The sequence below is a fragment of the Cetorhinus maximus genome, chromosome 12, assembly GCF_964194155.1.
Source record: "Cetorhinus maximus chromosome 12, sCetMax3.hap1.1, whole genome shotgun sequence".
In the NCBI taxonomy this organism is placed as follows: Eukaryota; Metazoa; Chordata; class Chondrichthyes; order Lamniformes; family Cetorhinidae; genus Cetorhinus; species Cetorhinus maximus.
In genome coordinates this window covers 24,424,597-24,436,817 of record NC_135890.1, presented here as the reverse complement: position 1 = coordinate 24,436,817, position 12,221 = coordinate 24,424,597, and the positions used below count along the sequence as shown (strand labels likewise).

The following is a 12,221-nucleotide window of genomic DNA, read 5'->3' as shown; positions in this document are numbered from 1 at the left end:
TTATTCAGAAAGAGACACTTTTTTTAAACTCTTGCACTGGCATCACCTCTTAAGGGTTTTCAAAATCTTGTTCAATCTTCATAGACCTATACCACCTTTCAAATATCATCTGCTTTTCTCTAACAAATTCCACAAAACTCTGACTCTTCCTTAAATTTCTAAACCTCTGGAGGGTGTACATAAATCTTCGAAGGTGGCAGGACAAGTTGAGAAGGCTGTTTAAAAGGCTCACAGGATCCTTGGCTTTTGTTAACATCTTCATAGAAACTGATAACTTAAGAGATGAATTTCCCAGTGACCACTTCAAAGGATCACACAATTTCACATTTCAAGACTTTTACTGTAACAAACGCACTAAAATCAACAAAGACTGAACATTACTTAGTAGCCAACTAATACAGTAAACTACTGAAAAGGTATTTCCTATTAACTTACAAATGAAAACCCCACCACCTTTATACATTATACTGCAATCTCAGCAGAAATGTAGTCTTGTGTTTAAAGTCCCAAACTCCTCCCATCTTTAACAGAATCTCTTCTCCCTGCCCCACCAGGTGAATCTTCGTGTCCTTTTAAACAAAGTCCCCTTCACGCACCCTTTGAGCATTATCAAATTGACTTCTGGTAACGGGGTACTCTCTGGTGATTCCAATGTCTTTAACTCTTCACAAGCCTCATTTCTTTGAACCAGGAATCCATCCTGACCAGCGGTCTGCTTGGTAGTTAACCCCTTTTCCTGTCTAGCAACACTTGTTGTAAGTCTTTTCCCCTAAATCTCTTTTTCTGACTGACTCTGAGAATCTGGGCAGCACCACAACCAGCTGCTGCCTCCTTTGTATCAAGGTGTTACAACTTGCATCTTCCTTTGAATAAGTTTCGATTTGAATTTCTGTCTCCATAACAAGCAGATCACATGAGTTTGTCTCCAGCCAGATTTAGTAGGAGGTGACATCACCCTCTCCAAACTATTCCACTTTATCTTGAATTAAAGGAGACAGTTTAAAACACTGCTGTCTTATAAAGTCCAGCAGTCATAACACTTTATAAATAGAAACCGCGTACAAAGCAAGTTATGTGAAAACTTTATGAAACACTGGTTAAACCCCTGCTGCATCTGGTGGACAATTCTGCTCACCACACTTTAGAAAGGATGTCAAGGCTTTGGGAAGGCTACAGAGGAGATTTATTAGAATGGTACCAGGGATGTGGGATTTCAGTTATGTGGAGATACCAGAGAAGCTGGCATTGTTCTTTTGAGAGCAGCGAAGGTTAAGAGAGATTTAATAGAGATATTCAAATTCACTAACAGTTTTGATAGAGTGAAACAGGAGAAACTGTCTCATGATAGGTCAGTAACCAGAAGAGACAAATCTAGGGTAATTGACAAAGAGTGAGCGGTGAGATGAATGCAGTAAATGTGGAAAATGTGTATGAGGCACCTTGAAGTGTAGTGGCAAATTATTATGTTACAAAGAGCATATCTGATGCTCAACAGGTTTTTTTTTAAAATGGGCTATTTCTGGAGGTAGAGCCCCGATTTATTTCCCTTGATGCACTGTGCTGAAATGTTTCTTAAGCGCAGTACTGAGTTTTCTCTGGCAAATTGCCGGTTCATTCCCCAAGGTAATGTCTTGACCAACGAGAGTCAAGCTGCCTGGTTTAAATTTCAAATAATGCTTGGAAGTTAACCGTCTCACCATCAACTGGTGCATTCTCCATGGCAGCGCCTCTACCAATCAGAATCCAACTGCCAACCAATCAACACTCTTCTCATACAGTATAAGTATGTTGTTTCCACTGACATTGGTATTTTCTTGTGAACTAACCTGATGGGTGCAAGATGAAAAGCTTCACCAAAAAATGTCTCTCTTTTCAGCAATACTCCATTTTGGGAACCTATGAATTATTAGTAATGTCAGAAGGCCTAACTCTTTTCAATGGATAAACCCCACATTTTCAACAGATCCTTGATCCAATCTATCTCCAGAAGTGCATCTAATTGATGAACTTATATTGCCCCCTGGAGTTGTTTTCCTAAATAACATCCCTATTTTTTAATATTTGTATCTTGTTACTTGAACTCTTTGCTACTTTGACAATTTGTCTAAATCAAATTTTAATTTTCATCATAATCTTCAAAAAGCTCATTAGGCTTCCTCCTGCTCCTTTTACCTTCCTCAAAACTTAGGTTCTGATACCCAGAACCCTCCTTGTCAGTTAACTCAGAAGATTGAAGCTAATATCTTAAATAGTACTTATGTTGAAATATCACTGCATTATTTGCTGCCTGAGAATTAACCCAGATGGGGTAAGGTAATTTTATTTAATACGTTATTCAGATCCACCATTCATCTTCAACTGCTTCATCAATGACTGGCCTTCCTTCATAAGGTCAGAAGTGGGGATGTTCACTGATGATTGCACAATGTTCAGTACCATTTGCAGCTCCTCAGGTATTGAAGCATGCTGTGTCAATATGCAGCAAAACCTGGAACATATTCAGGCTTGGACTGGCAAGTAGCAAGTAACATTCATGCCACACAAGTGCCAGGCAATGACTATCTCCAACAAGACAGATCTCACCAACTCTCCCTTGACATTCAATGGCATTACCATTGCTGAATTCCCTCCATTATCAACATTCTGGGGGTTACCATTGACCAGAAACTGAACTGGATCAGCTATATAAATACTGTGGTTACAAGAGCAGGTCAGAGGCTGGGAATTCTGAGGGAAATAACTCACCTCTTGACTTTCAACGCCTGTTCAGCACCTACAAGGCACAAGTCAAGAGTGCAATAGAATACTCTTCCCTTACCTGGTTGAGTGCAGCTCCAACAACACTCAAGAAGCTCGACATCATCCAAGACAAAGCAATCCACTTAATTGGCTGTCCATCCACCAACTTACAAGTTCACTTCCTCCACCACCGATGCACAGTGGCAGCAGTGTGTACCATATAAAACATGCACTGCAGCAACTTACCGAAGCTCCTTCAACAGCACCTTCCAAACCCGTGACCTCTACCACCCAGAAGGACAAGGCAACAGATGCATAAGAACACCACCGCCTGCAAGTTCTCCTCAAAGCAACATACACCATCCTGACTTGGAACTATATCACTGTTCCTTCACTGTCGTGGGATCAAAATCCTGGAATTCACTTCCCAGCAGCGCTGTGGGTTTACCTACACCAGATAAGCTACAGCGGTTCAAGAAGGCAGCTCACCACCACCTCAAGGGCAATTAGGGATGGACAACAAATGCTGACCTTGCCAGTGACATCCACATCCCATGAAAGAATTTTTAAAAAGTAAAAAGCAAACCGAGTATTTGGATTCACTTCTGTAGGGATGGAAATGAAGCAGAAAATTTGGTATAAAACAAAGTGCTGAAAATACTCAGTAGATCTGGCAGCATCCGTGGAGAAAGAACCAGAGTTAATGTTTGAGTCCAATGTGACTTCTTTGAAGAAAATAGGTGCAAATTGCTTAGCACCTCAGCTATACCCTCTGCCTCAATGCATAATTGCTTTTGTCCCTAATTGACCCCACCACTCCTCTTGCTACTTTATAACTATTTACATGTTTACAGAAGATTTTTAGATTCTCTTTCATGTTAGCTGCCAGTCTCTTATCATACTCTGTATTTGCCTCTCTCGTTTCCTTTTTCAATTTGCCTCTGAACTTGCTATATTCTGCCTGATTCTCCTAGGCTTTTTTATTCATTCAATCAGGATGTGTGGATCGCAGACAAGGCCAGTTTTTAAAAATTCTTTTCATGGGGTCTGGGAGTCGCTGGCTAGGCCAGCATTTATTGCCCATCCCTAATTACCCTTCTGAAGGTGGTGGTGAGCCATCTTCTTGAACCGCTACAGGCTATGTGGTGTAGGTGCACCCACAATGCTGTTAGGAAGGGAGTTCCAAGATTTTGACCCAATGATAGTGAAGGAACAGTGAAATGTTTATTGCCTATCCCTAGTTACTCTTGAGAAGGTGGTGTGCAGTCCATGAGGTGAAGGTACTCCCACACTGGTGTTAGGTACAGAGTTCCAGGATGTTGACCCAATGACAATGAAGCAATGGTGATATGTTCCTAAGGATGGTGTGTGATTTAGAGGGAAACTTGAAGTTGGTAATGTCCCATGCACTGATCCTTTTGTTCTTCTCGAGATCGTAGGTTTTGGATGTACTGTCAAAGAAACTTTGGAGAGTTGCTGTAGTGCATTGTGTGATACGTAGTGCAGACATGGTGTGTCAGTAGTGGAGTGAATTAATGCTCAAGGTGGTGGTTGGGGTGCTTAATCAAGCAGGCTGCTTGCTCTTGGATGGTCTTGAGCCTCATGAGTGTTGTAGGATCTGCACTTTTCCTGTCATGAGAGTATTCCATCACACTCCTGGCTTTTGCCTTGAATACGGTGGAAAGGCTTTGAGGGGTCAGGAGGTGAGTTACCACAGAATTCCCAGTCTCTGACTCGCTCTCGTAGCCAAAGTATTTTCGTGGTTGATCCAGTTAAGTTTCTTGTCATGGTGATCCCCAGGAAGATAAAGGAGGGGGTTTCTGCAATGGTAATAACTTTGAATATCAAGGAGAGATGATCATTATCTGGCATGTTGGATGAATGTTATTTGAACTCATTAGCTCGAGTTTTGCTTTGTTATATGAGGAATTGTGAAAAATACTGAACACTGTGCAATCATCAGCGAACATTCCCACTTCTTACCTTATGATGGAGGAAGGTCATTGATGAAGCAGCTGAAGATGGTTGAGCTTAGGACACTAAGGAATTGGATTGCGGTAGTGTTCTGGGGCTGAGATGATTGGCCTGCAATAACCACAACCATATTCCTTTATGCTAGGTATGATTCTATCCAGTGGGGAGTTTTCTCCTTGGTTCCAACTTCAATTTTACTAGGGCTCTTTAATGCCATATTTGATCAAATGTTGCCTTGATGCCAAGGGCAGACACTCTCACCTCAGTCCTGGAATTCAGCTCCATATTTGGTCCAAGGCTCTGTCTGGAGAAAAGTGGTCCTGGTGAAACCAAAAGTGAGTATTAGGAGCAGATTACTGGTAAGTGCTGTTTGAGAGCATCTTCCATCACTTCGCTGATGATTGGGAGTAGACTAATGGGTTGATCATTGGCCAGATTGGGTTTGTCCCGCTTTTTGTGGGTAGGACATACCTGGCCAATTTTCAACTTTGTCAGGTAGATGCCAGTATTATAGCTGTACAGCAACAGTTTGGCTAGAAGTGTGGCTACTTCCGGAGCACAAGTCTTCAGCACTACAGCCAAAGTGTTGTCAGGGCACATGGCCTTTGCTGTATCCAACGTGCTCAGCTGTTTCTTTATATCACATGGAGTGAATTGAATTGGCTGAAGACTGGCTTCTGCAATGGTGGGGATCTCAAGAGAAAGCGGAGATGGTTCATCCACTTGGCACTTCTGGCTGAAGATGGTTGCAAATGCTTCCACCTTGATTTTTACTGGGCTCCCCATCACTGAGAATAGGGCTGTTCATAGACCCTCCTCCTCCAATTAGTTTATAACCTGTCCACAAACTTTCATGACTGGACATGGCAGACTGCAGAGCTTTGATCCGATTCATTGGTCTAGGATCGCTTAGCTCTATCTATAGCATGCAGATAATCCTATGTTGTAGAATGCTCCTGGCATGCACTTCTACAGTCCTCATTGATACGGCTGGTTATATAGCTGGCTTGATAATAATGGTAGAGTGAGGGAATATGTGGACCATGCAGTTACAGATTGTGCTGAAATACAATTCTACAGTTATTGATGGCCCATAGAGTCTCATGGATTCCCAGTTTTGAGTTGCTAGGTGTGTTCTGATTCTATTGCATTTAGCACAGAGGTTATGCCACACAACACAATGGAGTGTGTCCTCAATGTGAAGATGGGGCTTCACCTCTACTAAGTTCTGTGCAATGGTCATTCCTACCAATACTCTCTTGGACAGATGCATCTGCAATAGGTAGATTGATGAAGATAAGGTTAAGTAGGTTATACCCTTGTCTTGGTTCATCAGCACCTGCTACAGGCATAATCAAGCAGCTACATCCTTCAGAACTGTCAGTGGTAGTACTACTGAGCCATTACTGGTGATGGACATTGAAGTCCCCCAACCAGGGTCATAATCTGTGTCCTTGCTTCCCTCAGGGCCTCTTTCGAGTGGTGCCCCACATGGTGGAGTACTGATTTATCAGCTCAGAGAGGGTGGTAATCAACAAGTAGGTTTCCATGGAAAAAGTCAGCAGGTCTGGCAGCGTCGGCGGAGAAGAAAAGAGTTGATGTTTTGAGTCCTCATGACCCTTCAGCAGAACTGAGTGAAGTTAGGAGAGGGGTGAAATATACACCCCTCTCCTAACTTCATTCAGTTCTGCTGAAGGGTCATGAGGACTCGAAACGTCAACTCTTTTCTTCTCCGCTGATGCTGCCGGACCTGCTGAGTTTTTCCAGGTAATTCTGTTTTTGTTTTGGATTTCCAGTATCCGCAGTAGTTTTTTGTTTTTATCTAAGAGGTTTCCTTGGCTATGTTTGACCTGACGCTATGAGATGCCATGAAGATTCCCAGGGCAGCTCCCTCCTGAATGTAACTCTTTTTGAGTCAAAACAATTAACTAAATTAACAATAACAAGGGAGAAATTAAGCACAGCCCCTAATTCAGGTCAGCTGTAAAACCAAGGACAAAGTTTAAAGGAAACTCCCTCCTGAATGTATACCACTCTGCTGCCACTGCATTGTAATGGGTTAATAGAATAGTTATAGTAATGAGTGATGTAGGCCATGATGTAACAGTGACATTAGCAATCATGCTACAGCAGGCCGAACAAGCAGCACTCAGGGGAGATGTGCCGACTCAGTAGCCCACCTTGCACACACTGTCTATAGTGTAAATAAACCAGTTTGAAGTAACTACCTCAGGCAGGCTACCATTCCTTTAGATAAGATACACCACATCGCTAGTACGTGAAACAGCTAGCTTTGTTAGGTCTGTCATGCCAGTGGGACAGGACATTCCCAAAAATATTGAAAGGTCAATGGCCTGAAATATTATTCCCTCCCCACTGATGCTGATTGAGCGTTTCCGGCACGTTCCGTCCTGAAGTCTCCCGCCCCGCCCCCAAAATTGCATGGATGAGGCCTAGTTGATGCAGCCAGCCTGTAACGGTCTCCAGGGTAACCGTGCGGTTGCCCGGATGTGATGACGTGACATGCCGTTGTAATGGCGGCGGAGGGTGCGGAGAGCTGTGATATAACGCAGTATGTGGCCGAGTTCGTCGAGAAAGAGTTCGGGAATGACCCGAAAACCTTAAAGAAGCTCCCCAAAATAACAGAGGAGCTGGCACTGTACAAAAGAAACCTAGAGGAGCAGGTACGGCGCCTGGGCCTCGGGGAATCCAGTCGGGTTTATCAACTTCCACGCCTCTCCTTCCCAAAACATATCTATTAAAATAAAAGCCATGTACACTTTGAATGAAAAGTAGCAGCCTTTAGTCAAATAAATCTAAATTTAGCACTGACAGGAGTCTCAGAAATAAGGCATTGGGTCAGTCGTGAAATCTGAAAGGTGTTCATTTGTGAAATGTTTGTTTTATATGTTCTCAATCTTAGTGCTCCACAATTGAAACGTGTGGACACAATATCTGACAGCAGTTTTATATGAGAGAAATTGCACAACTATAATATCTGGCTAAAGATTGTGAATCCAGTAGAAACTGAACAAGTTTGTATCACCTGGTCAAAAGGGAATAAGTGATTGACTTTCTGTTCACAACAGTGTGCGCTTATTAAGCGGATTTTGTATTACTTAGGTCGTTGGACACTTGTGTTGGTGTATCTGACTCGTATAATTGTTTCAATTTTAGTTATACTTGTACTTCAGTCTGCACTTATCATTTTAGGGCCTTGGAGTGAGTCATTAGGATGCTAATGTGCCGTCAATGGAAGTTATAGTGAATAATTGCACTAATTTGGAATTCTAAGACAGAGATATTAAACTATCACTTTTTGTTATATTTTCTGCCAAGCCATTTCAATTGTCGGTGACTCTTAAAAACCTGTGAAAGTAGCTTAGTGACCATTTCTATTGTTTTTTAATTTGGCAAAATGTAGTGAGACATTTGTTACCTGCCCCAGTTACCAGATATATTACAACCAAATAGCTGCTTTTTACTTCTGAAGGTCTAGTATCAATCAAGTAGGGTAAGACTGGAGTTGTATGCAAGCTGAACTAGTGTTGTTCAATACGCTCAGTTGATGCTGTTAATTTTTTAGAACCACATAATTTAGAGTTGTGTTAAAGTTGCAGTGGTATAGGTGTCACTCATTATTTGTCCTGCATCCTTAATTGAGCGAGGAAGAATCAAACCCGAAGATAAAAGCAAAAAACTGCGGATGCTGGAAATCCAAAACAAAAATAAAAATAGTTGGAAAAACTCAGCAGGTCTGACAGCATCTGCGGAGAGGAACACAGTTAACGTTTCAAGTCTGTATGACTCTTCAACAGAACTAAGGAAAAATAGAAAAGTGGTGAAATATAAGCTGGTTTAAGGGGGGTGGGACAGGTAGTGCTGGATAGAGGGCCAGTGATAGGTGGAGATAGCCAAAAGATGTCATGGACCAAGAGGTGTTGAAAGTGGTGATATTATCTAAGGAATGTGTTAATAGGTGACATTAAGGGTAGAAAGCAGGACGAGCAAGGTACAGATAGCCCTAGTGGGGATGGGGTGGGAGGAAGGGGTCAAAATAGGCTAAAAGGTAGAGATAAAACAATGGATGGAAATACATTTAAAAATAATGGAAATAGGTGGGAAAAGAAAAATCTATATAAATTATTGGAAAAGGGGATCGGAAAGGGGGTGGGGATGGAGGAGAGAGTTCATCATCTAAAATTGTTGAACTCATTCAACAATTTTAGATCATGAACTCTCTCCACCATCCCCACACCCTTTCTGATCCCCTTTTTTTCCAATAATTTATATAGATTTTTCTTTTCCCACCTATTTCCATTATTTTTAAATGTATTTCCATCCATTGTTTTATCTCTACCTTTTAGCCTATTTCGACCCCTTCCCCCCCCACCCCACCCCCACTAGGGCTATCTGTACCTTGCTCGTCCTTCTTTCTACCCTTAATGTCACCTATTAGCACATTCCTTAGATAATATCACCACCTTCAACACCTCTTTGTCCTCTATTTTTCCTTACTTCTGTTGAAGAGTCATACGGACTTGAAACGTTAACTGTGTTCCTCTCCGCAGATGCTGTCAGACCTGCTGAGTTTTTCCAGGTATTTTTATTTTTGTTAAGAATCAAACCAGGTTGTTGTTCGACAGGACTCACATCAGTCAGACTGCAACTATGTTTATCATAATGTAGCTCAGTTGTCACCTAGAGCTAAAGAGCCTTTTGCTTAATAAAATAAGAAAAATAGTCCACCATTTGTTATCTTCTCTGTTCCTGTTCCTTCTGGGTACCTCTAAATGACATTACATTTAGATCTGTGGGACCGCACTGTGAAGTGCTGTGAAAACAGGGCTGGCCTTTGGAAGGACAGCAGTCCAATTGCTTTCGAAATTTTCTTGGGGGAATCTAATGATACCGGTGCTAACTGAAGAACTTGGTTTTGTTTAGCTGATAATCGGTCATTTTCGCAAAACAGTTCAGGTGCGTGAGCGACAGACAGCATTGCATGGCTGCCAATGAGAGTTGAAATGTGCAATTTTGGCAAGTTGGGGTGGTGCAGCACCATCCAAATGTGTTCAGCCTTCATCTTAAGATTTGTTGAAATGGGCGATTGAAAGTAATATAGGGCTCTATTGACATAAAAGGAAACATTACAGAAGGTACAGAAGGCCATGAGCCAAAGATCCATTAAATGGCTGGACACTGTTCAAAAATGGCAGGGAACAGAGCATAGGTAAGGCCAAGAGTCAGAGGGCAGAAGCCAACAGGTGGAGATTGGTCGATTCTTTTCCTTCAACGAATCTCCTAACATATCAATTCTATTAAAATACAGACAGTTTACTCTTGAAGAAATCAGTTTTTTTTTAAATAAACTGGAGCACAACGTCAGAAACAGTACAGTTCAGTTAATAGATTGCCACCTCACTTTGAGATTGTATACAGCAGGCTTCTTTTGTGGAACAGTTGGATTGGAAAATCTTTTTGAATCAGTTCTCCTGGCTCTATTAGTGAGTGTATCAGTCTTGATTGTTGATGGTTTAAGACCTCAAACCTATTTTCAAAAGATTGCACATTTGTTTTATTGATATTGCATATATTTTGTATCATTTGGCAAATATGGTGACCTGATCGCCACAAGTTCGTCGAGCATCAAAATCCTATTGGACAGCACTGAGCTCAACTAGGGACATTCTCCTGTGATGTGAAGTGAACCAGTTGAGTGTTTACAACAATCTGTAGTTTTCATATGTCTTTTTTTGCTGCAAAGTCACAGATGATCAGATTTATTGAATTTGGTTTGGAATTGAGAAAGTGGGATTTGTAATTAGCTCTGAGTTGCTATTTCAGTAACAGGACACCATAATACCTAATTTAAGCAACCACATTGTGAACGTTTAACAATGCTAAGTCTGCTTATTAGGTATGCATGTTATCCGGAAAGTTCCTGATTTTTAAATGCTAATAAAAGTCAGTTGTAATTTTATGCATAATGTATTTTAATTCATTTGTTAGTGGCAGCATGATTGCTAGAGGAATATTTGTTGTGCAGTTTCTATTTTTCTATAAATACCTGGTTAAAAAAACAGAGCTTTTTAAATTTAAACACAAGGAAATCGTAGCAGGAGTAAGGCATTCAGCTCTTCGAGCCTGCTCTGCCATTCAGTAAGAACATGGCGAATCAAGAAATTCTATCTCAACTCCACTTAGCACTCTATCCCCATGTCCTTTGATCCCCTTAGTGTCCAAAAATAGATCTCTGTCTTAAATATACTCAACAACCGAGCATCCACAAGCCAAAGATTCACAACCAACATACCCTCTAATTGTTTTTGCAGAGCATGGGTGATTCGTTCAGGTGTGTGGCACCTTTAAAATTTTTTGCGCTGCTACAGGCACGTGATAACTTAAAGGGGACAATTTTTGCATACCCTGTGCGGGAATCTTTGGGTAGTGGCCGTGCAGCTCAGAGGGAACATTGTTTACAACCCTTTGAGTAAAGAAATTTCTCCTCGTCTCAGTCCTAAATGGCTGGCCCCTTCTTCTGTGGACCCTAAAATACCAAGCTGTCCAGCCAGGGGAAGTGTGCTCCCAGCATCTACTCTGTCAAGCCCCTTAGAAAATGTCTTTGTTTAAATGAGGTCATCTCTCATCCTTCTAAACTCCACGTCAAGCTTGTCCAACCCATGGGCCAAAGCCCCTCTATGTGGCCCCCGGAGTGTTTGTTGAAAATGCGGGTAAGACGGGTCATTGAGTTTGAAGATTTCTGCAGGAGACTGCTCCTCCAATCACAGCCTGTTTCTCTTCTGTGTTTGCTGCTGGAATTGGGTTGGCATGTGAAAGGGTGAGGGTGAGTGGGCAGGTATGAGAGTGAGGGGGTGAGTTTGAGGATCGGTGAGGGTGAGTGTGAGTGAGTGGGAGAGTGGTTGGGGGTGAGTGGGATGGTGGGGGAAGGCGAGAGTGGATGAGTAGGTGAGGGGGAGGGTGAGAATGAGGGTGGGTGGGCGCTTTATACACAGGTGACGTTAGTGACTGCCCTTGACATCAAAGCAGCATTTGACCGAGTGTGGCATCAGAGCCCTTGCAAAACTGGAGGCAACAGGAGTCGGGGGGGAATATTCTCTGGCTGGAGTCATACCAAGCACCAAGGAAGATGGTTGTGGTTGTTGGAGGTCAATCATCTCAGTTCCAGGACATCACTGCAGGAGTTCGTCACAATAGTGTCTTAGGCCCAACCATCTTCAGCTACTTCACCAATGACCTTCCTTCCATTGTAAGGTCAGAAGTGGGGATGTTCGCTGATGATTGCACAATGTTCAGCACTATTTGCAATTCCTCAGATACTGAAGCAGTCCATGTCCAAATGCAGCATGACATGGGCAATATCCGGGCTTGGACTGACAAGTGGCAAGTAATATTCACGCCACACAAGTGCCAGGCAATGACCATCTCCAGCAAGGGAGAATCCAACCAACGCCCCTTGACATTCAATGGCATTACCATCACTGAATCCC

General features: G+C 42.3%; 1 protein-coding gene across 2 annotated transcripts in view; it reads left to right on the top strand.

Moving 5' to 3' along the window:
- Positions 1-7,209: 7,209 nt before the first annotated feature.
- Positions 7,210-12,221, top strand: part of rint1 (RAD50 interactor 1) — a 46,698-nt gene continuing 41,686 nt past the window's right edge. Inside the window, exon 1 of one of the 2 annotated variants that reach the window (XM_078553186.1) lies at positions 7,210-7,397. In XM_078553186.1, the coding sequence (XP_078409312.1) occupies positions 7,248-7,397 (150 nt within the window). In that variant the 5' untranslated portion in view covers positions 7,210-7,247. Of the gene's footprint in view, positions 7,398-10,320; positions 10,425-12,221 lie in introns of those variants that run through there. The other variant, XM_078553187.1, reaches the window with a different exon arrangement.